At 37.5% G+C, this 26,362-nt stretch overlaps 1 protein-coding gene across 1 annotated transcript in view; it reads left to right on the top strand.

Annotated features, from left to right (window-relative positions):
- The first annotated feature begins 2,355 nt into the window (after positions 1–2,355).
- The window catches only part of LOC123651136 (cell wall protein DAN4-like), a 32,185-nt gene continuing 8,178 nt past the window's right edge, over positions 2,356–26,362 (top strand). The window contains exons 1-4 of the mRNA XM_045571011.1: positions 2,356–2,373; positions 2,680–2,753; positions 9,583–11,071; positions 13,427–13,527. Coding sequence (XP_045426967.1) covers positions 2,700–2,753; positions 9,583–11,071; positions 13,427–13,527 — 1,644 coding nt within the window. The 5' untranslated portion in view covers positions 2,356–2,373; positions 2,680–2,699. The remainder of the gene's footprint in view (positions 2,374–2,679; positions 2,754–9,582; positions 11,072–13,426; positions 13,528–26,362) is intronic.

Raw genomic sequence — 26,362 nt, 5'->3', positions numbered from 1 at the left:
CATTGTTATGATAATGAAGGTAGCACCACATACTTATAGAACCCAATATATCTTAGAGATATATCTTAGAGTATTTTCTTAAACTTTAAGTAGCTATTCATTAGCTACAGGAAAATTTCTTAAGCAATTTCCTTGTTTGATATTTTAATTAGGTAAAAGCTTGTCTATAGTACCTTTAAATAAAATTACATATAATGTTAAGTAAAATTCCACCTAGGAAGGAAATATCAAATTAAGATTAAAAAACTATAAAGTCTGTTTACTAACTCTACCCCCTCCCCCACCACTAGATCTTTTTTTTTTACTCCCAAAATTGAGACATGACATTTATTTTAACTTCCTCCTTTCCCCATTTTTCAAAATCCATCTTGCCAAATAAACTAATCCTACAGTGCATATGCCTAGACATGGGGAAACCAGAACCACATTAATTTACAGCAGTGGTTCTCAATCAAGATTTTGTTTTGTGAGCACTACAAGGCAGTTTTAAAATACTGTTGCTGCCTTCCTGCCCCGTGGATCGTGAAAGCTTCCCAGATAAATTTAATGTGCAGTCAAGTTTGAAAACTACTGTATTAGATCATTCTGTATGCTTTCCCAACTGGTAGACAGTGATTGGACTACCAGTTGTGTGGATGAAGTTGCCAAACTGGCAACTGTAACTATCATTTCTTTGTTTTGGTAAAGAAAATCAACCCAGAAGATTAGCTTCCCTCAATCTGTCTCTTCACTCCAATAAAAATCCAGACAAAGGTATTTAAGAAGCAAGTTTTTTCTGTGGAAGTTCTTTTTCTTCTTGAATTTTCAAACTGTGGCTATATAAACTGACTGTCTGGAAAAAGTAAAATTAAGTCAATTTGGTTGTTCAAAAGAAGAATCTCCAGCCAAGGTACGTATTAGAAATGCAGATATAAGGATTTTGACTTTGAAGTTTTAATTTTTGCTTGGGTTCTCAAGGTTATTAGTCACATATGTGATAAACTATATTGGAATATAATTCAGCCTTTAAAAAGAAAAAAACTTAGAGAAATTTGAAGAACATTTTGCTAAGTAGAATAAGCCAGAGGGGGGGAAAGGCAAATATTGTATATTAAAAAAAAAAAATCTAAAAAAAGTCAAACTCAGAAACAGGGTAGAAAAGTGGTTGTCAGAGGCTATGGATGGGGATATAGAGGTTGGCAAAAGGTACAAATCTCCCCAGTTATAAAATGAATAAAGTCTTGGGATCTACAGTGGAACACAATGACTGTAACTGACAACAACACACTATTTTACAATTGAATTTTCCTAAGTGAATAAAACTTAAATGTTCTCACCTAAAAATACAGAAAAATAGGATAAATGTGCAAAATTATGTAAGTGTTAATTAACTCAATGAGGGGGGGATCTTTTCACAATGTATGCATATAAAAACTAATTACATTGGACCTTTTAAATAATATTACAATATTTGTCAATTATACCTGAAGAAATAAACAGAAATAGTAATGCTACCTAAAAATCTTGTGTGTATTTAAGAAAATATATGCCGCCAGTGTAAAGCTCACCAAATCTTTAACATATTTAAAAGAGTATGGCATGAAGAATAATCATACTGAATGGTTGTACAATTTGCATCCAGTTTCACAATCTATTGACTCTTCTGCTGATAAATGTTAATAGCCTCTAAAGCCAATCATGAGTAGAAGAGTCTAAAAAATACCTAAAAATAATATGCATTTCTGCTGTTTTTTGAGGTGGGTATTTTATGTGTTTTTAAATTGTCTACAAAGACAGCCTATTTAAAAAGCACTTTTAAGTGGGTGGCCTCATGACCATACCACTGTGGAATCTGTGGACCTCTCTTTCTGTGTCATTTTCAAAGCTGGTACACATGACAGGTACCACATCGACTCCAAGGCAAACTGTCAGCATGATGGTGTTTTTATTTAGCTGCCCAGAGCACAAGTTGTTATATACTGAAAAATAAATCAAATTAAGGACAAAAAACTCTTTTTCTTAATCTGGTCAATTGTAGATAATAATTTGCTTTGGGAAATCACATAGGAGGAAAAAGTCAGAGCAACAGTACCTTATTTAAGAAGCAAGATTGATATTAAAGGAAAGATACATGTTGCAATTACTTCCCCTTCAGATAAAACTAACGGGAATTATGTTTTTGTTTGTTTTTAAAAATAAATTGTATTAAGAAATTAGGCTTTATAATAGCCCATTCACATTAACACTATCTAGATCATGAATTTATAAATGTCTATAAGTTTTGATTAATTTTAACAATTATTACCAAAAGTACAATCAAATAACTTATATCTCTCCAAAGCAGTCACCACTGGAGGCCACAAGAACTGCCCAAAAAACTTTGCTTTTCAAAAGGTATTTTAAAAAGTATCTGGGGTTATCTTTCATACAAGTTTTATAACAAAATGATAGCATTTTGTTATAAAAAATCAAATGATAGCATTTTGTTATAAAAAATCAAATGTATAACAATACTGCTGTGCATGTATGCTTCTTCCTTTTCCCAAAACAAACATATATTTAAAGGGCTCTGGTACTCTTTTTATTTTTATTTTTGTCATATCATAGAACATGTACTAGAATCCTTTCTAAATTTTGAGTTTAAATTAAGAAAAAAGATGTTATCAATTTCATTAACCATTTGTAATCTCGTCCTTTTAGGAACAATATTTAAAAAAAAAATGAAAGAATTAACTTTCATCTTCAGCCTGTTGGCTCTTACTTCACGTTTCACGGTAAGTTCCCACCAGTCCTAAATATTCTTAAATATACTTCTCCTTAATTATAACTTCAAACAAAACTTTGATACCAATGATGTCCTCCTTCGTTATATAACAATATAGTGTCGGGATGTCAATCAGTATAGAGTTTTTCCTAATTTCTTTTAAAAAAAATATGTTTTTATTGATTTCAGAAAGAGGAAGGGAGAGGGGAAAAAATAAAAACATAAAAATGAGAGAGAACCTTTGATCAGCTGCCTCCTTCACACACACACTATTGTGATCAAGCCTGCATGTGACTGGGATGCTCAAACACTGAGCCACAACAACCAGGCTCTACTTTCCTTTTTTCTTTCTCTTTTACATAGTATGACTTTCTGGCCAGTAGTTTTGAGCATGAGGAGATAGAAGGCAGGTAGACTCTGGCAAACCTATCTCTATTTCTAGGAACATCTCTTCCTTTTTTTTTTTTTTTTTTCAAAAGCACTACAATCAAACTATCAGAAAAATATAACTGAAATTTACTAAATGTTGTAAGGCTATGGAAAAATAGAAAGTTCAAGATAAATTGTCTAGAAGGACAACAAGATACATTAATGCATAGATCATTGTATAGTCATTTTTATTAAAAATATTCATAGCCCTGACTGGTTTGGCTCAATGGTAGAGCATCAACCTATGGACCAAAGAGTTGTAGGTTCGATTGATCAAGAACACATGCCTGGATTGCCAGTTCGATCCCCAGGGGGGCATGCAGGAGGCAGCCAATCAATGATTCTCTCTCATCATTGATGTTTCTATCTCTCTCCCTCTCCCTTCTTCTCTAAAATCAAGAAAAAATGTATTTTAAGAAAATATTTGTAAAGACTTAAAATTTAGAAAGCCTTTATGATCTCTAAAAACATATTGGTTAGAGTTAACATGTTTCTGTTCATTCACTGGGGAGTAAATTCCTCAGTAAATACTGTTCATTCCACTCTACTTTTTCAGTTAAGAAAAAATAAAAACAGGAATAAATAAATAAAAAGTCATCTTCTCTAGAAATACATTCATTCAGATTTTTGAAAAGCACTTGGTAGAGTCCAAAATATATAATGCAAAGAAGGAAGGAATAAATCCCATGGCCAGAAACACAAATTTAATAATATAAACTTCAGAGAAATAACAATTTCCATAAAATGTGCTGGTATTGGGGTGACAGAGAGGAGAAAGAGTGCTCAAAGTATGTTTCAATCTTTATTGTTGAAGCATTATAGTTGTTCCCTTATTTCCCCATTGACCCTCCAGCCCACCTGTACCCACCATCTTAGATCTTTACCACACTATTGTCAGTGTCCATGGGTTATGCATATATGCATAAAAGTTCTTTGGTTGATCTATTCTCACCCACCCACCCCATCTTCCCTCTGAGCTTCCACAATCTGTTTCATGCTTCTATGTCTCTGGGTTTATTTTGTTCAAAAGATTCCTCATAGAAGTGAGATCATACTTTTAATAATTTCTGACAGTCTGAGCCCAGTGCTGGATGACATAAAAAGTACCAATGTTGAATTCAAACCCAGGAGCTTTATAATTTAGGTTTTAATATCATAGTAAACTTCTAAAAGAAACTATTTAAGAATTATCTACATTACACAGTGAACGAATATATGTCAATAAGAACTTTCAATAGTACAAGCAAATAAAGTAGAATTATTGTTCTAGTAAATTTAATGACATCTGTGCAAATATATTCTTGGACAAATGGTTCATTTTCACTATATTTTAATTTATAATATGATGTTAAAATGGAAAAATATTTCATTTCATGGGAATCTGTATTTAAAAAAAAACTTGTGATCTAATTATTCAGAATATATATTTTCAGACCCTATCCAAAAACTGAAAGAAAAACAAATCTGGCTTTGGGGTTAGGAATCTGTCTTCTATTATAGAAGATTCTTATGCGTGCTAATGTTTGAGATCATTCAAATACATTTTTGAAATTAACTTCTGATCCTATTGTGTTATGGTTACATGAGGCATGTAAAGACAAATGTTAAGATAAATTGACCTGAAGTCAATATATCAAATGAAAATTTCTTAGGTCAATGATTATAATTAATCATCAAATTTATCATACTAGAATAAACCACTTTTGGAAGCATGTCCCCATACATTGTGGCAAAAATGACTCCTCTGAGCACATTAATAAATTTTGCTTTAGGCTTTCTGAAAACGTTACTAGATTAAAAGATAAAGAAAGTTCCATGGACAAGCAAAGTTGGCAAAGTTAGATAAAATGTTATCTAACATTGTTGACTAGAGCAATCTTCAGAGACAATAACAGAGAAAACACTATCTTTGTTCCCTTTCCTACAACCCTCTGTTTCACAGTGATAATAGGCAACTTCTGAGGAGATGTATACAAAACATAATTCTTGAAGAGTCTTAAAGATTCTTACAAACTACCGTGTTTCCCCGAAAATAAGACATCCGCTGAAAATAAGACCTAGTGCAACTTTGGGAGAAAAAATTAATATAAGACACTGTCTTATTTTTGGGGAAACAGGGTAATAGCACGTTTCTATTCCAGAATCCTGAACTGCAAGACTAATGCAACTTAAGACAAATTATTTTCTAGCTTATAAGACTATAGAATCCAATTTATATTAGAAGGAGACAATGTCCTAAAAAAAAAAAAAAAAAAAAAAACCCATGAATTTAACACATGTATTTTTCTCACATGAGAGTTAAACTTTTCCAAAACCCTGGAAGGCCAGACAGGTACTTGGGCTGCACCTACATGTAGCACAGAGCAGCAAATGAGGTGGACCCTCCACAATGAAACAAATGAGTGAATTGGCTCCTGTGTAGTTGACTGTGTGACTAACAAATAGGTTTCTGACATGCATGCCATTTTACAAGATATCAGAAGTATGATGTGGGGATGTATAATCAGCCAAGTCTAAGCTTCAATACAAAGAATCAATATTTGACAAGAGATATCTACTCAGCACACAAGATAACTAAGGGCAGCACATTCTGTCCACTAAGTTGTTTGGAAAAGAGCATTAAGGGTGGCAATTTCTAATCTTTAAGAACAACAATCAGAAAAAAAGAGTATAAGAAGGAAAAAAAAAAAAGTGATAACCTGCATAAGTAAATCAAACCCCTAGTCAGAACTGAACAATCTATAAGCAGTTTTCAAATAACATAGGCCAGCTGGCATTTCTGAAATTTCACATATTCTAATAGGCACATGAATCACCATAAGATTGTGTAGAAATAGACCCTAGACCTGCATGGGGCCTAGCAGTCTACATTTTTAAATAGCTCTCAGGTGGTGCTGATGTTGATGATCTTCGTCAGTTACTCATATTTTGATTGCAAGGCCCTGGTCAGCAGAAGCCATAAAACCAAAATCAGAAAAAAAATGAAGACTTAAGTATTTACTCCCCTCTAATACCTTCAAGAAAAGAACCTTATACTCCTTACCTGTGCAAGGAAGGAATTAGCAAACAATTCAAATTAGGGTAATTTCTGCTTATCACTAACTCATGTAATTCATTCACCACAAAATATTTATTAAACACCTGCTGTCTACCATGTCTACTATTCAAGATATTGGGTAAATGGCAGTGAGCAAAGTAGAAAAAACCTTACTAACATCATGAAGCTTATATGTAATGCAGACAAGGGAGGAAAGAGGGGTGACTATTAGGAGGGGTAAGGAGGGAATAGAACAATGTTGCAATTTTAGATAGGATAGCCAGGTAGAAAATGACATTTAATTAGAAACTCAAAGGAGGGGAGGAAAAAAAAAAAAAAAAGCTAACTAGACACTGAGAGAAAGCAAGGAAATGCCAAAATTGGCAGGCATATCTCTCCTAAGGAACAAGTAGGCCTCAAACAGTCAGAAGGGAAGACAGGATCAGGAGGTGAGAGCAGAGGGATAAAGGAGTTTTAGATAGCATAGAGTCTCATAATCCTTCCACTAGCTTGGGATTTTACTTTGAGTGATGTGCAAAGATAGTGCATGAAATCAGGGCACTATCGTCTCTTCCCACACACCATCACTTCGTATATTTGGTGATGTTTGTCAGAAAAATAAATTCCTAAATATATGAACAGCATCCATAAATATGTATTTAATGCTGCCCATTGAGAGTAGTATAATAGTCTTGTACAAAATTGATAAATTCAAGGGGCTTAAATCTGAGAATACAGGATACATTGGAAATAACAGCCAGGAATTAACAAACTTTTTCAAAGGGGCCAGGTACTAAATATTTTAGGCTCTATGCTCCATAAAGTCTCTTAATACAGCCAATTAACTCAGCCTATGAAGAACAAAATCAGCCACAATAAACAAATAAGTATGACTATGTCCCAATAAAATTTTAATTACCAAATCAGACAAGCTGCATTGGGCCCACAGCTTTTGTTTGTTAACTCCTGAGCTACACAGGCACATTCTGAGGCAATAGAGCATGTAAAAGCCTAATACATCATTTATAAAATAATCATAACATTTAGACCAGCATTATTAAGAAGTTTACAAAAAGTAACTTTTAATCTCATTGACAACCAAAATAGGCCAAAATCTATGCTCAATTCTTCATGTCCTTGTTGATCTTTGTAAAAAGAGATTAGGTTGTGTGTCAGGAATAGAATCCAGGATAAATAGCAAATTGGATATTAGGAAGTAGAAACAGGAAATCTAGTCCAGCCTTCTCCAATATCTGGCTAGGAATGGAAAGGGATAACCTAATGATGACAGTGCAAGGGTACACTAGGTGGTCAATAAGCTACTTTAGTATATGAGATGTAAATTGAAACTATGTAATCTGAGACCATAAAGCCAGGAATAAAAAAGTGGTTGAAGGGGAATGTGGTAATTAAGAGAAGAAAGGCCATAGGGAGGAAGAGGAAATGGATCCACACTGAACACAGGTGAAGAATTTGGTTGTAAACAGGAAGGGAAAACAACTATGTATAGGTGGGTTTTATAGGTGTGTGGGTAGAAATGCTAAGTCCTCCATGTGATAGCCTCAATTTTGTGAAAGAGAAGGCAAGATCATCTCTAGAGAGTGAGAAGAAGAGAGCTGGAGAAGGCATGTGGATGCTGAGAAGACAGCCTTTTGGGGGAAATAGGGAAGAATGGATTAGCACTGCTGAGGTACCAGATGAGGGGAGACCAAACATCTTTAGTGTTTCCAATATTTAGGGATTGGCGAGATCCTCCAGCAATGTTCACCTGTCAGCAGGTAGAAACAGAGAAGGTAATTTGTATAGAGTTGATCTAAAAGTTTGATGTTGCCTAAGTTAGTATGGAAGAAAGACACAGGGGCAAGAAGTTGAACGCTGCAAGAGTGACTGAAACTTCTTCAAACAAACTGGTGTTTTGACTGCTTCTAAAATAGGATTTGTATTTTCCTGACACTGTTCATTGGCTTATAAAATTCATTTAATTTTATTTCCTCTCTCTCCATTTCTACTCTATTAATTAAGCCTCCTTTTAAATGCTATCTTTTCTACTAGGCAATTCTTGATCTCTCTTTTGTCAAAAATATACTTTCCCTTCAAATTGCTATTGCATATAGAATTTTTGCAAGTTTGCCAATTATAATTTGAACTGCTGTCATCTATGCAAACTGGCAATTGCTACCCTGGCAACCATAGAGTATGAGATAGCTCAAATGTATATTGATTCCTTACTTTATTTACTATGTCTAAGCACTTTGTATAAATTACATATAATCTTATCAACCACTGTATAAGATTAGAACTATTTCTAGAATTATTTCAAAAATGAGCATACCATGGCAGAGAAAGTGTAAGCAACTCAGCTAGCTTGCTACAGATGAAGGATTGGTTCTAACAATCAGACTTCAGTGTCTTTGTCTTAAGAAACACATTACACTGATTCCTACAGACTTTTTATTGTATTGTTTTGGGTTGTGGTTTGGCGGGGGGAGGTAAGAGGTTGGTTTCTACTAGATTTCAAACTTATGTAAGCACGGATTCACATCTTAAATCTGTTTCCCTAGCCCCTAAAAGATGTGTTATATATAATAGTTTCTCAATAAACACAATTACCTAATGGTTCAGAGCCTGGAATCGCACTGATTTCTTGAAATGAGGAGTAAGAAAGAACATCCCCAACTAGTTTTACTACCTTGTTGGCTACTTGATCCTGTGCAAAGTGTCCACAGGAACATTTGGTCCATGCCAAAAGATTTTTGAAATTTAGTTCTGTCCAAACCATCCACACTTAGAAAATGCCCCTGTGTCCAAACAGCCCATAATGTTTATTTATATGTTTGTTTTACAGGATTAATACATAAAAAAAGATTACCATGTTTTATTGGTTCAATAATTGTGTAATGGCTGCATTGCCAATAATGATCCTTCTCACCTCTGGAGCCTAGGTGGTCATAGCACATGGGATGAGGTCCATGAATTGGTATGGACTAAATGTCTCTGTGGATGTCTTGAGCAAGACCAAATGTATGCTAGTCATCACACTAGGGCATTTACTTCCATTTGAACTAATTTCCAAAGGTACCATTTTCATTAGTTAATCAAGGTGATTTGATCCACTCTAAAACCTTTACTTCTGAAAGTAAAGTTGTCTTTTGTTTTGTTTTGTTTTGTTTTTGCATTTCATACAATGCTACTTTTTACTGAGTGCTAGAGCTCCCAAAGGGAGAAAAAATATTCTACTCCTTCTTCTAACTTATTGTTTCAATTAAATACATGACTGTGTGACATTTTAAATTACATATACTAGTGTTCGAACTTTAAATGATCAAATTTAAAGCCTTATTTTTGTATCTCTGATTGATTTTTATCACCACAGCCCAGTGACAGCCAGAGAGCTCGATGGGGACCCTATGGACCTATCCAGCGGCCACCACCTCGTCTGCCCCCGCCAAGAGGGTTTCCACAAGGCCCTATTCTTCCCTATGGCCCAGGATTCATTCCACCACCCGCTCCTCCTCCTTTTCAACCATGGAACATTCCTCCTCCTCCTCCCTTTAGACCCCATCCATCAAATCCTATTAGACAACCTCGACCTTTTCCAGTTCATCCAAATTCACCTTTTCAACCACAGCCTTCCCGTCCAGAACCTATAAGGCGGCCAAAAGACTTATATCCCATTTATCCAAACCCTAATATACCTCAACCCACAATTCAAACAAATCCAAAATCTAGAACCACAACCCCTACCACTACCACCACAAGAGCAACTACCACCACTTCTGCAGAACCCACCACCACTGCCACAGTACCCACCACAACAGCCACCACCACTGCCACAGTGCCCAGCACAACAGCCACCACCACTGCCACAGTACCCACCACAACAGTCACCACCACTGCCACAGAGCCCACCACAACAGCCACCACTGCCACAGAACCCACCACAACAGCCACCACCACTGCCACAGAGCCCACCACAACAGCCACCACTGCCACAGTACCCACCACAACAGCCACCACCACTGCCACAGTACCCACCACAACAGCCACCACCACTGCCACAGTACCCACCACAACAGCCATCACCACTGCCACAGAGCCCAGCACAACAGCCACCACTGCCACAGAGCCCACCACAACAGCCACCACCTCTGCCACAGAGCCCACCACAACAGCCACCACCACTGCCACAGTACCCACCACAACAGCCATCACCACTGCCACAGAGCCCACCACAACAGCCACCACTGCCACAGTACCCACCACAACAGCCACCACCACTGCCACAGTACCCACCACAACAGCCACCACCACTGCCACAGAGCCCACCACAACAGCCACCACCACTGCCACAGAGCCCACCACAACAGCCACCACTGCCACAGAGCCCACCACAACAGCCACCACAATCACTCCCAAAGAAGGTATCTCCACAACGGCCACCACCACTGCCACTGAGTCCTCCACAACAGCCACCACCACTGGCACAGAGCCCACCACAACAGCCACCACAATCACTCCCAAAGAAGGTATCTCCACAACAGCCATCACCACTGCCACAGAGCCCACCACAACAGCCATCACCACTGGCACAGAGCCCAGCACAACGGCCATCACCACTGCCACAGAGCCCACCACAACAGCCACCACCACTGCCACAGAACCCAGCACAACAGCCACCACCACTGCCACAGAACCCACCACAACAGCCATCACCACTGGCACAGAGCCCAGCACAACGGCCATCACCACTGCCACAGAGCCCACCACAACAGCCACCACCACTGCCACAGAGCCCACCACAACAGCCACCACCACTGCCACAGAACACACCACAATAGCAACCACAATCACTCCCAAAGAAGGTATCTCCACAACAGCCACCACCACTGCCACAGAGCCCACCACAACAGCCACCACCACTGCCACAGAGTCATCTACAACAGCCACCACCACTGCCACAGAGCCCAGCACAACAGCCACCACCACTGCCACAGAACCAACCATCACAACTGAAGCCACCACCTCAACAGTACCTACCACTTCAACAGACCTCCCTACCACAACATCAGCAGCAACCCCCTCAGTATCTACCACAGCTGCTACTCAAATGTCCACTAACTCTCCCTCTACCACATTGCCCAGTACCACTGTCCAAGTGACAACTCCCAATCACACTATACCAACCACTAGACCAAGTTTAAAAGCAATTTTTAAGGGTTTTTTTGATAGATTTATTTCCTTATTTCCTTAAAGATATGAGAAATACTCTGAACTGTTATGAAAAATAAACTGCAGCTTCTTCAATGGAATCAACCCTGACCTAACTTGCACACCAAAATAATAAAGTATTATTTGAGCAACAATAAGCACCAATTACTGTCTTAATAACAACCTCTCTATCCTATATTTTATTACCTACCAACAGCTAATATGTCAGTTTCCCAGAATAAAACAGAAGTCCTTAAATTTTTTTTTAAAAAAAAGACATTTAATAAAGGATCTATTTAAATATAGTGGGCAGGATTAGTGAACCAAGGGAAGCTGAGGCATTTTGGGTCTGGCCACAGTGGAGCTGGTAATATGCTGAGACTTGATGGGGCAGAAGGATCAAATACTAACACCAGAGTCTGAATGAGAGTTGAGGCAGTGAACAAAATGCCACCAGTGAGACCTGTTGCTGTGAAGGGACATAACTACTGCACCATAGCACAGCCCCCACCATGGAGAGAGCAGGATAGTACCATACCTCTCTTCTTCTCCTATTGCTTTCATCACTGGGTTCCAATCAAAATCTCACAGGCAAGGAAATCCATGTAATAAAGTTTTAGGTCATCCTCCCAGGGTAGACAACTAAGCAGAGAAGGTTGAATTGCTAGTAAGGAACTGACTCAGCATCTTGAAGCCAAATAAGTAGGCAAGGAAACAATAATAGCTCCTGAATTCCTGCACAAAAGGAGAACAGATGTCAGCAAGATAAATTATAAAAGTATATCAATTTTTACCGCCTTTACCTGGAAATGCACATACCTGTAGGGAACCTAAAGAGTAAAAATATAATATAATTTCAAAGAAAAGAAAGAAATTAAGTTGAGATGAAAATAACATATAAATATATCGAAATAAACCTATAATAATAAAAGCATAATATGCTAATTAAGCAGGACATCCTTCCAGAGGGAAGCTCAGGTCTGGCAGGGGAAGGAAGGCCGACTTTTTTTTTTTTTTTTAATATATTTTATTGATTTTTTACAGAGAGGAAGAGAGAGGGATAGAGGGTTAAAAACATTGATGAGAGAGAATCATTGTTCAGCTGCCTCTTGCACACCCCCTACTGGGGATGTGCCCACAACCAAGGTACATGCCCCTGACCAAAATCGAACTCGGGACCTTTTAGTCCACAGGCTGATGCTCTATCCACTGAGCCAAACCGGTTTCGAAGGAAAGCCTACTCTTGCATGAATTTCATGCATAGGTCTCTAGTAGATATTAAAAACCTTAAATGTGTTCTCTTAAATAGATCATCCTATATTTGTAGGCTTGCAAATATAAAACACAAATAGTTTATCTTAATAAACTGACCACTTTATCTACCTCAAAATATTTCTCAAATTAATACAATCATTCTGTATTAATGATGACATCATTGATTCATTTATTGAATGAATAAAATGGATTGAAAAGTCCATTTTATCTATTCTAGCAAATCAAAATATCTGAATGAGTTGAAGCAGTATTTTATTTAAGTAGAATTAAAATGAAATTTTGTAATAGCAGAAAATTACTTTTCAGAATGCAGCCAACAAATATGGTTATAGTCTAACTTGTACCTAATCAACCTAATAAAGCCAGTCAGGTATGTTGCTATCACTTCACATTTTTATTTGTCTCTGACTCTTGTTCTTTGATTCTTTAACACAAAAAGATTACACTAACTCTTTATAGCAGTATGAAAAGACAATATTATATTTATTTCCATCTATGTGTATTTGTCCTTTTAAGAACAACTTTGAACTCCTACTTTACGGCATTACATGCCAGATTTTCCCAATGTCCTTGTCTGGTTTATAAACATCGATGCTACTTATGCATTTCAAATAAACTCACACCCCACTAATTTTCCAGCTTGGGGCTATCAGAGTTTCTGCCATTATATTGGACTTTTCCTGGGTAACATACCAAATAACATTGCAGTCACACTCTGAGGTTTGATTCCATAGATTCCATCTTCAAAGTGCTAAGGAGTTTACAAATGACTGTAGCATTACCTTATTGGTGGCAAATCTCTCCCAAATCACCAAATGTTTCGGTGAAACTTGGGGTATTACAGCTGCTCCTGTGATTTAGCTGCTCAATACCACACTATATATGCAGGGAGCAAAAATCTGGACCTACTTAGCCAACTAACAGAATCAAGCTTTATAGCTGCCAAAACCAGATGATAGGACCACTATACCAGCGCTTTTGCAGTCTGCTCTGCTCTCATAGATTGACAAGATGTATGGATGCTGACTAAAGCATGAGCTAGTTCAGGTCCTAGGAATTATAGACTTTATTCTAACCTGATTGGTGAACCCCATGGTCTTTTTTATGTTATATGACACTGAAGTATATAAAGAGTTCCCACCTAAATACTTAGAATGATAGGGACTTGGATAAGTGAGCCAGGTATATTTCTGACCCTAAATGCTCTGCAGTAAATACCAGCCAAATTAATAAATGTGGACTGTTTTGTTCCTGAAGATGTACCACAACAATGTGCCAGTCGAGAAGTTGTAGCAAGTCCACTCGTGTGTCACAACTCCAAGTGTGCTTTTCAGTGTTGAGGTTCTTATTCCTCAGCTTTGGAAATTATAAATTGGAAAAAGGGAGCTTGAATGTCTTCATGGTAATAGAACAAGAGTTAAATACCACTATGAAAATTTTGGGAAGACCCCAGGACAGAAGTTAACAGCTTAGTCTTTGTTGTGATCCAAACTCCTCAAGCCCTGGATACACTGACTGCCCAGCAAGGAGAAGCATGTGCAATCATCAGTGAAGAATGTTGCTTCTATGTAAACTAAATGGTACATAGAGTATCTAACCTAAGTCTGTTAAAAGGGAGGATTAATATTTTCCACCAGATAAATAAAGCAAAGGCACTGTATTGGACTGACCTATTTCCAGAAATCAGAGACTGGTTTAATGGGGTATAGGAAAATGATTCTGTTCGTTCTTTTCTGTTTGTTTGTCCTCATTATAATTTTTCTTTCTCTTTGCAGATCTTTGGCAACTCAGATTTTAACCCATTTTCTCTCTCTCTAAAGCCTCCTGATATACAAAGGATTGTTAAAAAAAAAAAAAATACTATGAACAACTCTACTCCAACAAACTGGTCAGTCTCAACAAAATGAACACATTCCTAGAAAAATACAAGCTTCCAAAAACTCAATCAGGAAGAATCAAAAAACCTAAATAGGCCAATAACTGCTGATGAAGTTGAAACAGTCATCAAAAAGCTTCCAGCAAACAAAAGCCCTGGGCCAGATGGCTTCACAGAGGAGTTTTATCGAACATTCGAAGAAAAATTAAAACCAATACTTCTCAGACTATTTCAAAAAATTCAACAGGAAAGCACACTTCCAAGCTCTTTCTATGAAGCCAACATTACCCTAATCCCAAAACTATTGTACTTTTTAAAATCGAATTTATTTAAACAATACAACAAAATTTAATCAACAATATAGTTGCCGTTGTTTTCTACTACTTGTGCCCAACGCTCAGGAAGCATTTTAATCCCTCTGTTGTAAAATTCTTGTGATTTTGATGCAAAAAATTCGGTCAATGCATTTTTGAGGCATTCTTCATTATTAAATTTTTTTCCAAGAAGAAAGTTTTGCAAAGAACGAAACAAATGGTAATCGGAAGGGGCAATATCAGGAGAATATGCAGGTTGAGGGAGAACTTCCCATTCCAACTGGCGCAGTTTTTCAGCAGGATTCTTGCAGTATGCGGTCGTGCGTTATCGTGGTGAAGAATTACGCCCTTCCGATTAATCAGCGCGGGTTCTTTTTCTCTTAAAGCTTGGGCTAACCTTTCCAATTGGGCACTATACACTGCACTTGTAATGGTTTGGTTAGATGGTAAAAGTTCATAATGAAGAATTCCTTTAAAATTCCACCAAACACACAACATCACTTTTTTCGCATGCAAGTCAGGTTTTGGCGTGGGCTGCGGAGCCTCATTTTTGTCCAACCATTGAGGCCACCTTTTCAAATTAACATACAGCACCCATTGTTCACCTCCTGTAACAATTTGCTCTAAAAACGGCAAACAGTTTTGACGAGAGAGGAGCGAACTGCAAATTGTGACTCTTTGATTACGGTTGTTGTCGGTCAACTCATGAGGAACCCATTATCCAAACTTTTGGACTTTGCCAAATGCACGCAATTGATTGGAAATTGTTTTTTGCGAATAATTTAAAGTTGTCGCAAGCTCTTGTTGGGCAATTTGAGGATTTTGCACCAAAAGAGCTTGAAGAGCTTCTTTATCAAAATTGGACACACGGCCTCGACCACTCTTGTCATCTAACGAAAAATTTCCTTCTCGAAATTTCTCAAACCAATGCTGGCATTTTCTGGCGCTAACTGCATCTTGACCAAGAGCACTACAGATGTTTTTTGCAGCCTCACTTGCTTTTCTTCCTAATTGGAACTCGTAAAGCATGCAGTGCCGAATATGCTCTTCATCCGCCATCTTCTTAGCCCTAGTTTTGCAACAAAAACCAAACCAAACACAAACTTTTTCAAGCAAAACTTGTTAATTGCACTTCACACGTTCTGTAGATACCACGTGTTTGAAGGTTATGTCAATACAAGTCAACGCCAAGCAAGATTTTAAACGAATGTTTTAAAACGACATTAATTATTACTAGACCCGATAGATAAAGACAGCACACACAAAAAAGATAATTACAGGCCAATATCCCTCATGAACATAGATGCTAAAATCCTCAACAAAGTTCTAGCAAACCAGATTCAGTATTACACTAGAAAGTTCATACACCGTGACCAAGGCTGATACAATATCAGCAAATCAATAAATATGGTACATCACATAAACAAATTAAGAAACAAAAACACATAATCATATCAATTGATGCAGAAAAGGCATCTAACAAAGTCCAACACCTTTTTCTGATAAAAATGCTCAGCAAAGTGGAAATAGAAGGATCATACCTCAATATAATAAAAAGCTTATATGACAAGCCTACAGCCAACATCATACTCAATGGGCAAAAACTAAAACCATTTCCTTTAAGAACAGAAACAAGGCAGGATGCCTGCTTTCACCACTCTTGTTCAACATAATACTAGAAGTGCTAGCCAAAGTGATCAGACAAGAAGAAGAAATAAAAGGCATCCAAATTGAAAAAGAAAAAGTAAAACTGTCATTCATAGATGACATGATACTGTACATAGAAAACCCTAAAGACTCCATCAAAAAATTATTAGACTTAATAAATGAATTCAGTAATGTAGCTTGATACAAATTAATGCCAAGAAATCTATGGCATTTTTATACACCAGCCCACCTCTTAAAAGGTGTAACTTCCAGGGAACTTTTAGAGTTCAAGATAGGCCACCCCAAAATAACCCACAATGGTATATTGATTACTTTGAATTAAAATTACTTGATATGCAGCTGGTACCAGAAGGGCTCCTGGACATACCTTGTCTTCTTTAATGCAGGAAATAAATCTCCAATGTGAAATATATCCTCCCCACTCCTGGAACACACCCATATTATTAGAGTTAAACAACTCTTGTAAGCCACAAGCTCCATACAAAATACAGCTAAACACAGAATGGGAGTTGGGCTTCCAACCAGGTTACTTTACTTCATCCTATGCACACCACAATCCAATATAATAAAAGCATCATATGAAAATTGACAGAATGATCAAACAGCAGAACAACGATTCAGATGACCATCAGCACCACCACATACGCTATGACTCCACTGGCACCAGGCCATCCAAGATGAGTGCAATGCGATTGGTTGGGGGCCCAGTGATTGCCCCATGATTGCCCTGCAGAGAGAGGCCCAGACCACTGGCCAGCAGGGTGATCAATTGGGGGGCTTCATGATTGCCCCAAAGAAGGAGGCCCAGGCCTCTGACTTGTGGGCTGTGGCATGTGGGCAGAGCCTCCCTCTGAGAGGGAAGGCCAGGTTCCAGGTGCTGGTGGCCAGAGGGAAGCCAATACCAGCAGCCAGGGAAAGGAAGGCCTTCTCTTGCACAGATTTCGTGCATTGGGCCTCTAGTACTACAATAGAAAGCTTTCACATTTTTAAACTCAAAGACATAATTTACATATGACCAAATATACCCACATGGATAACCATAAAATATTTCTTGAAAAATACCTGCAATCTGATCATTTCTTTCCTATTCTGCTTTATCTTTTTAAATTAATGGTTGAGAGTATTACAGATGTCCCTCTTTTTTCTCCACATAGTTCCCCTCCACCTGGGTCACATCCCATCCCTATTGTCTGTGTCCATGGGTAATTCATACCTGCATATAAGATCTTTGTCTAATCTCTCCCCTCACCTCCCATACACCTTCCTTCTGGGAATCATCAGTCTGTTCCATTTCCATGCCCCTGATTCTATTCCATTCACCAGTTTGTTCTGTTCATCAGATTTTTTATTCTCTTGATTTCTAGATTCACTTATTGATAGGTATATATTTGTTGTCACTTTGTTGTTCATAATGTTTATCTTTACCTTTTTCTTCTTCTTCTTTTAAAGAATACCCTTCAGCAGTTCATAAATACTGGTTTGGTGGTGATGAATTCCTTTAGCTTTTTCTTGTCTGTGAAGCTCTTTATCTGACCTTCAATTCTAAATGATAGCTTTGCTGGGTAGAGTAATCTTGGTTGTAGGTTCTTGCTATTCATCACTTTGAATGTTTTTTGCCACTCTTTTCTGGCCTGCACGGTTTTTGTTTAGAAATCAGCTGATAGTCATATGGGCACTCCCTTGTAGGTAACTTTTTCTTTTGCTACTTTTAAGATTCTCTTTTTGTCTTTTGCCCTAGGCATTTTAATTATGATGCGTCTTGGTGTAACCCTCTTTAGATTCCTCTTGTTTGGGGTTCTCTGTACTTCCTGGACTTGAAAGTCTATTTCTTTCACCAGGTAGGGGAAGTTTTCTGTCATTACTTCTTCAAATAGGTTTTCAATATCTTGTTTTCTCTCGTCTTCTGACATCCCCATAATTCGAATGTTGGTATCCTTCAAGTATTCCCAGAGGCTCCTTACACTATGTTCATATTTTTGGATTCTATTTTATTTTTGCTCTTCTTGTTGGATGTATTCTGCTTCCTCATATTTCAAATTATATATTTCATTCTTGGGATCTTCTATCTATTGTTGAATCCCTGTATATTATTCTTTATTTCAGTCAGTGTATACTTAATTTCAGACTGGTCCTTTTATCATTTATTTTTATTTATTTATTTATTTATTTATTTATTTATTTGCATTCTCACTAAACTCCTTGAAAGTCTCATTAAGTTTCTTGAAAGTTTCTAGAAGATTCTTGAGTAACCTTACAACTGTGGTTTTGAAATCTACATCCAGTAGTTTCCTTTTTTCCATTTCTTTCATTTGTGACATGTTTCTTTGTCTCCACATTTTGGCTGCTTCTCTGTGTTTGTTTCTAAGTACTGGATAGCTCCTAAGTTTCCTGGAATTGATAGAATGGCCTTGTGTAGTAGGTGTTCTGTAGGGCCCAGTGGCTCAGTTTCCCTAATCACCTGAGGTGGACACTCTAGGTGCAACCCTTTGTGGGTTATGTGCACAGTTTTGTTGTAGTTGAGCCTTGATTGCTGTTGGTGTCACTGGGAGGAATTGACCTCCAGGCCAATTGGCTGTGGGGACCAGCTGTGATTAAAGTGGGAGAGCTGCTGTGCAGGAGACACCATTATGGAACAGGACTTGCTTCAGTGGGGCTTTGGTGCTCATTGAGTCTGCCTCTTGAGTGTGTCACTTATGGATGTTAAGAGTTATAATCTGGTATGTTCTCACATTGACTACTGGATACACTGGCTCTTGGGTCTCCATGGAGGTGCAAAGTCAGTCACTGCCTGGGGCCACTCAGCAGGAGTTACAGAGAGATCTGCAGATTCCTCCCCTTTGTTTGGGGTTTGGAAGTGCCCAGATGAGGCCCAGCTGTGAAGCAAGACAGGCTGGTGCTGGTGCCAGTTCTTGCACCTTTTATTGATAGGTTTGGGGCTCCCTCACCCAGCTTCAGCTTGTTTAACAGAGTTTTAGCCTGAGCAAGAACAGGCCGTTCATATGCAAATATCACTGCTCACAGCTCACAGGTGGGCTGTAAATTGGGTGGAGCAGGGTCTCAGGAAATCACCATGGTAGAGCAAACAGAAATGGCTGCCAGTGAGCCCTGCACCAAGGAGGTCCCAGCTCAGGGACAATGACCACTGGGAACACCTCTGTCTGGAAGAAAGCTGCCCCCAAGGTTCTGCCCCAATGCCAGACAGTCCAGTTTCTCCCCTTATGTATTTGGGTGCCCCAGAGCCTTGCCCAGCACTGGAGTTCAGAGCAAGTGGGAACTTGTAAATTCAGTTCATGGTGCCAGCCTTTTAAGAGGAGCAACTGGGTCTCCAGCAGCCTATGTATCATTCAGCCCCAATCCACATTGGATTTTTCAGCCAGAAGTTCATACTGCCCATAGAGACTTCTTTTCCCAGCTCTAGTACTCTGGGCTGGGGGTCTGGTGTGAGGCTGGGACCCCTCACTCCTCTGTGCAGCCTCCACAGAGGCAATCTCCCTCCCAATTAAAAAAGCAGCACATCCAGGTGCCAGACCAACCTGTTCCATGCCACCGCACCTCCTACCAGTCTCAACATCCTTTCTTCTTTATCCCTCTAGTTGTAGTACTTCCACTTAGCCAGCTTTCCTGCAGTTCTGGATAATATTTGTTCTGTATTTTAGTTGTAATTTTGATGTGGTTTTGGGAGACAGCAAGTACAAGCATTTATCAATGCTGCCATCTTGATTCTCCTCTGCTCTATTTTTTTAAATTTTCTTAGCAACTCTCTAAATTGATATGACATCACTAATGAGTGGTGTCTAGACTTCCATATGTGCAGTTAAACAGCAAGACACCTATGAAAAACACACATGGTGTCAAAACAAGCCAAAAGAAATCATTTGGGGGAAAAATTAAAAAGGATCCCAAGTCAAAGTTATAGAAAATATTCTTTTATTAACTTTTGGTTGAGAATATGTTTCTATATTTTCAGAAAACAACTCCGAGACCATGTGGATTCCTGCAACAGAGAGGATATGACAGGAGTGCTCCAGCCATGAAGACAGAAGAGAAACAGTCCAGAGTGGGAAGACACTGACTATGCCTTTCTATACTAGCAGTCAGCAGCTGTGTGTCACTGAGATTGCCCAGGACCAAATCAGAGAGGGTCAGACCTGCATTGCCACCATTTGTCCACCATCCAGAACTTAAATATCATTGCTAACATGTACACATAAGGAATTGTTTGACATTGAAATTGGGACTTAAAGAACTGTTGGCCCAGGAAGAAACTCACTACATACTGATTCATTTGCCTCTCGGCATAACCATTATTGCTTGTTAAATTTTCGGTTCTTATAAATGTATTTCTTGTATCACATGAACTCACTCATCTAGGGGAAATAATGAACAAAATAAACTGATGAACAAAAACAGACCTGGAGACAGGGAAGCATTGATCAGATGGTCAAACCTCAGAGGAAAGGTTGGGGAGGGTGGGGAAAGGGGGAGAGATCAACCAAAGGACTTCTATACATGCATATAAACCTAACTAGCGGTCACAGACAATAGGGGGATAGGGGCATGCATGGGGAGGAGTTTGGGATGAGAAGGGGAAGATGAGAACAAATATGTGATACCTTAATCAATGCAGAAATTTAAAAAAAAAAAAAAAAAAAAAGCCGAAACCGGTTTGGCTCAATGGACAGAGTGTCGGCTTGGGGACTGAAAGGTCCCGGGTTCAATTCCCGTCAAGGGCATGTACCTTGGTTGCGGGCATATCCCCAGTAAGGGGTGTGCAAGAGGCAGCTGATTGATGACTCTCTCTCATCGATGTTTCTAACTCTCTATCTCTCTCCCTTCCTCTCTGTACAAAATCAATAAAATATATTTTTTAAAAAATAAGTGCAGTTATTTTTTAAAGTATACTAATTAGTTAAGCTATTAGAAAACAATCAGTTAGCACAGTGGGAAAAAATATTCAGGCTCTGAATTGTGTCAAATTTAAGGTCAATTCCTATCTTAAATATTTGTCCCTACTTAAGCAAGTTAATTGACATCTTACAGTTCATTTTCTAACCAGTAATCTGGTGATGACATAGATTTCAAAGGTTATTATGAGAATTAATTAATCTATATGAAGTGATTGTCACACAGTCTAAGACATGGTAAAGACTCAACAAATTATAGCTATTGGAGAAAAGAGTAACATCGAATACCATAGGATTTTTTTTCACAACTGAAAAAAAAATGGTCTCATATGAATAAATCTCTCAGTACCTAGGTTAACTTAAAATATAAAGTTACCTGATTTACTATAACTATTTGCCACAAATTAAAAATAGGTTATGTAGTTTTCCATACCTACCATCTTTGATAGGCTAGTACATACTATATCCATTCAATTGTTCAGATAATGGCGATAACAACACATACTTACAGAATCCAATATATCTTGGAGTATTTTCTTACCTTTTGAGTAGCTATCCACTAACCTACAGAAAATTTTCTTAAGCAATTTCTACATTTGATATTTTAATTAGCTCAAAAGCCTATTCACAGTACCTTTAAATAAAATTACATCTAATGTTAAATAATATTCTATCCAGGAAAGAAATATCAAATTAAAATTAAGAAACTATTAATATAAAGACTGTGTTTTCTAAGTGTCCTCCTATCACCATGAGATCTTTCTTTTTACTTCCAAAATTAAGACAAGGTGTTTATTTTAACTCCTTCCTTCTTCCCAAATAATCCAATTCTTAACTACCGTGTTTCCCCGAAAATAAGACATCCTCCGAAAATAAGACCTAGCATGGAAAGATAAGACATCCCCTGAAAATAAGACCTAGAGCAACTTTGGGAGAAAAAATTAATATAAGACACTGTCTTATTTTCGGGGAAACAGGGTATATATATGTCAACTCTAATACATATGCCTAGACATGTGGAAACTCCAGAATTTATATTATTTTATAACAGTAGTTCTCAAGTAAGATTTCATCTTGTGATCAGTGCAAGGGAGTTTTCAAATTACTTTTGCCTGTCTTTCTGCCCCATGGATTCTACTAAAATGATCTCCAATAAGGTTTAAAAATTGAGAATTTTATAAAAGCTACCCAGGTAATTTTAATGTGCAGTCAAGTTTGAAAACCACTGTATTAGGCTAGTTTGTATGCTTTCCCAAGTCCTAGCAGGTAGTGATTGGATCACAGTTCTGTGGATGAAGTTGCCAAACTGGCAATTATAGCTGTTATTTCTTTGTTTAAGTAAAGATAATCAACCTAGAAGATTATGTTCCCTCAACCATCCTCTTAACTCCAATAAAAATCCAGACACCAGTATTTAAGAAGTGATTTTCTGTGGAAGTTCCAGAATTTTCAGGCTGTGTCTTTGTAATCTTACTTCTGACAAAAGCAAGGTTGAACAACAGTGTTCTAAGGAAGAATCACATGCCCAGGTACGTACTTAGAATATAATGAAATTTTTTTACTTTGAAATTCTAACTTTTGTTCATATTCTCAAGCGTATCATTTTTACAAAATGATACAAAAGAATATTAAGCAGCATTTAAAAGAAGAAGATCCTGCCATATGCAACAACATCCATGAACCTGGAGAGCGTTGTGCCAAGTAAAATAAATGGGACAAATATGGCATAGTATTTCTTATATGTAGAATTAAAAAAAAAAACTCAGAGAAATAGTTTCTAGGAGCTGGGAGATGAGGAAACAGGGAGATATTGGTAATAGGGCACAAATTTTCAGTTATAATATAAATGAGGGATCTAATGTGTAACACAATGCTATATGTGACAACACTGTATTATATAATTAAAATTTGTTAAGAGAGTGGAACTAAAATGTTCTAACAAACAAAAAAAAAGGAGTAATTACATGAGGTGATGTATGCGTCAATTAACTCAATTAGGGGAATTTTCTTACAATGTATATATATGTCATATTGGACCCTTTAAATAATGTTACAAGTTTATTTGACAATTATACCTCAATAAAGTTGAAAAAAAATAGTCAGGGTACCTAAAACACTGCAGTGTTTTTTATGAAAAAAACATTGTCAATAGTAAAGCTCACCAGATCTATTATATATCTGAAAGAGTGTATCATGAAGAACATTTGTCAAGAGTGGTTCACAATTTATATCTCTAAATATACCAGCTGATATATTTTAATAGTCTCTAAAGTATATTATGAGTAAGAGAAATTTAAAGATACATAGACTTGCATTTATGTTGTTTGGGTCTGAGTTGGGTGTTTTTTATTTTATGTGTTTTTAAATAGCCTTCAAAGAGAGAATATTAAAAGACCACTTTTAAGAGGGTGGCCTTCTGAGCATATCACTGTGGAATATGTGGACCTCGCTTTCTATGTCATTTTTAAAGCTGGTAGAGATGATAGATTCCACTTTGACCCCAAGGCCATCTGTCAGCATGATGGTGTTTAAACTTTTCTCTCTTTTTTTAAAGTTATCTTTATTGTTGACAGTATTACAGATGCCCCCTTTTTTCCCCATTGACTCCTTCTAGCCCACACCCATCCCACCACCAATGAACACAGTATATTCTTCCACTTGTTTATAGTTACCTCTATCTCTTTTCCTAAGTAAGTTTATTCCTAAGTATCCTACTTTCTTGTTGCAATTGTAAATGGGACTGTTTTTATAGTTTCTATTAATGAGAATTCATTATCCTACATAATAAAAGCCTAGTATACTAAGTGTCCTGTCGTCCGAATGACTGGTTGACTGTTCAGCCAATTAAAGTGTAATATGCTAATGATATGCTAAGGCTGCTCAACTGCTCGCTAGGGTGTGCACTGATCACCAGGGGCAGACGTTCTAATTGTAGGTTATCTTGCTGCTGGGGTTCGGCTGATCGGGACTGAGCCAGATGGGCCAGACAAACCCTGGAGCACTCCCACAGCCCCTCTCCAGCCCAGTCATGCACTGGTGGGGTCCTTCAGCCTGGCCTGCGCCCTCTCACAATCCAGGATCCCTCAGGGGACGTTAGAGAGCAGGTTTCAGCCAGATCCCTTGGGCCACTCCCCTCAGGGCTCAAGGCTGGTGAGCACTGCTGCAACAGTGCGAGCCTCTCCCAATTAGGACTGACTGATTGGGCACAAGCCTGTGGCAGGCACAGTGAGGCTGGGAGGAGAGGGAGTGGCAGGTAGGAGTTGCTGGCGGCATTGGACTGTGGGTTTTCAGCCCAATCCCCGCAGGCCACCCAGAGGTGCCCCAACAATGCATGAATTTGTGCACTGGGCCTCTAGTTGTTGTATAAAAATGCCATTGATTTTGGTTTGCATTTCCCTAACAGCAAATAAAATGGAGAATCTTTTCGTATATATCTGTTGGCCATTTGTGTCTATTCTTAGGAGAAATGTCTATTCAAGTCCTCTGCCCATTTTTTAATTGGGTTGTGTGTTTTCTTATAGTTACTGTTGAGTTATATGAGTTCTTTATCTATTTTGGGTATTAATTCCTTATCAGGGTATTCTTTTGAAATATGTCCTCCCACACGGACAATGGGATTGGGATGGCCTAAAGGGTGGAGAAGAAGGGAATGGCCTGGAAGAGGTTAATGGGGGAGAAAAGGAGGACCTTTGTAATACTTTCAACAATAAACGTTTTTTAAATAAATAAATAAATAAATAAATAAATAAATAAATAAATAAATATGTCCTCCCATTCGGACTTTTTGTTTTATTGACAGTTTCTTCTGCTGTGCAAAATATTTTTAAGTTTGGTATAGTCCCATTCATTAATTTTTGCTTTTACTTTACTGGATTTTGAGGTCAAATTCATAAAATCCTCTCAAAGACAAAGATCCATAAGTTTAGTACCTATGTTTTATTGTATGTAATTTATTGTTTCAGGTCTTATATTTAGGTTTTTGATCCGTTTTGAATTAATTTTTGTACAAGGGAACAAATTGTACTCTAGTTTCCTTCTTTTGCATGTAGTTTTATAATTTATTGAAGAGGCTTTTTTTTCTCCACTATATTTTTGGTTTCTTTATTGAAAATTATTTGCCGATATATATGGGTTTACTTCTGGCCCCTCAGTTCTGTTCCATTGATCTCTATGTCTATTTTTATGCCAATACCATGTGGGTAAAGAGAGCCAAATATATGGTGACTAAAGGAAATTTTACTTTGGGTGGTGAGCACAATGTAATATTCAGATGATGTATTATGGAGTTATTCACTTGAAACCTATATTAACCAACTTCATCACAATTAAAAAAAATAAAGCTACTGTCCTATCAGAAAAAAGAAATGCTATATATTAATAAAGCATTTGCATTTTTCTGGAAAATCATAACTGTGTTAAGAAACTACTTTTTGCGGTAGTACAATCACATTGAAACTATTCAGGTAAAAAATCTACAGAAATGTATAGATTTTTTACTAATTTTAACAGCCATTATTAAAAGTAAACACAAATAAGTCATGTCTCTCCAATGTAGTCACCATTGGAGGCCAAAGATTTTTCATAAATATTTTTATGAAAAATTTATTTTAAAATTATCTGGAATTACCTTTCATAAAATATAACAAATTCATTTTGTTATAAAATATCAAAAACATAATAGTATTGCCATGCATGTATGCTTCTTCCTTTCCCCAAAATTTTAAGCATATCTTTAAAAGGCAGTTGTAGTTTTTTCTTTTCACATTACATAACATGTACTGAAATTATTTCTAAACTTTTATTTTAAATTAGTAAAAATATTGTAGTCAACTTTACTAATCACTGATAATCTTGTCCTGCTTTCAGGGGCAACATTAAAGAATGAAAATACTCAAAACTTTTGTCTTG

Source organism: Pipistrellus kuhlii, unplaced genomic scaffold (genome assembly GCF_014108245.1).
Source record: "Pipistrellus kuhlii isolate mPipKuh1 unplaced genomic scaffold, mPipKuh1.p scaffold_m20_p_1, whole genome shotgun sequence".
NCBI classification, from domain to species: Eukaryota; Metazoa; Chordata; class Mammalia; order Chiroptera; family Vespertilionidae; genus Pipistrellus; species Pipistrellus kuhlii.
The sequence above is the reverse complement of the archived record's forward strand: the minus strand, read 5'-3'. Positions and strand labels throughout refer to the sequence as shown.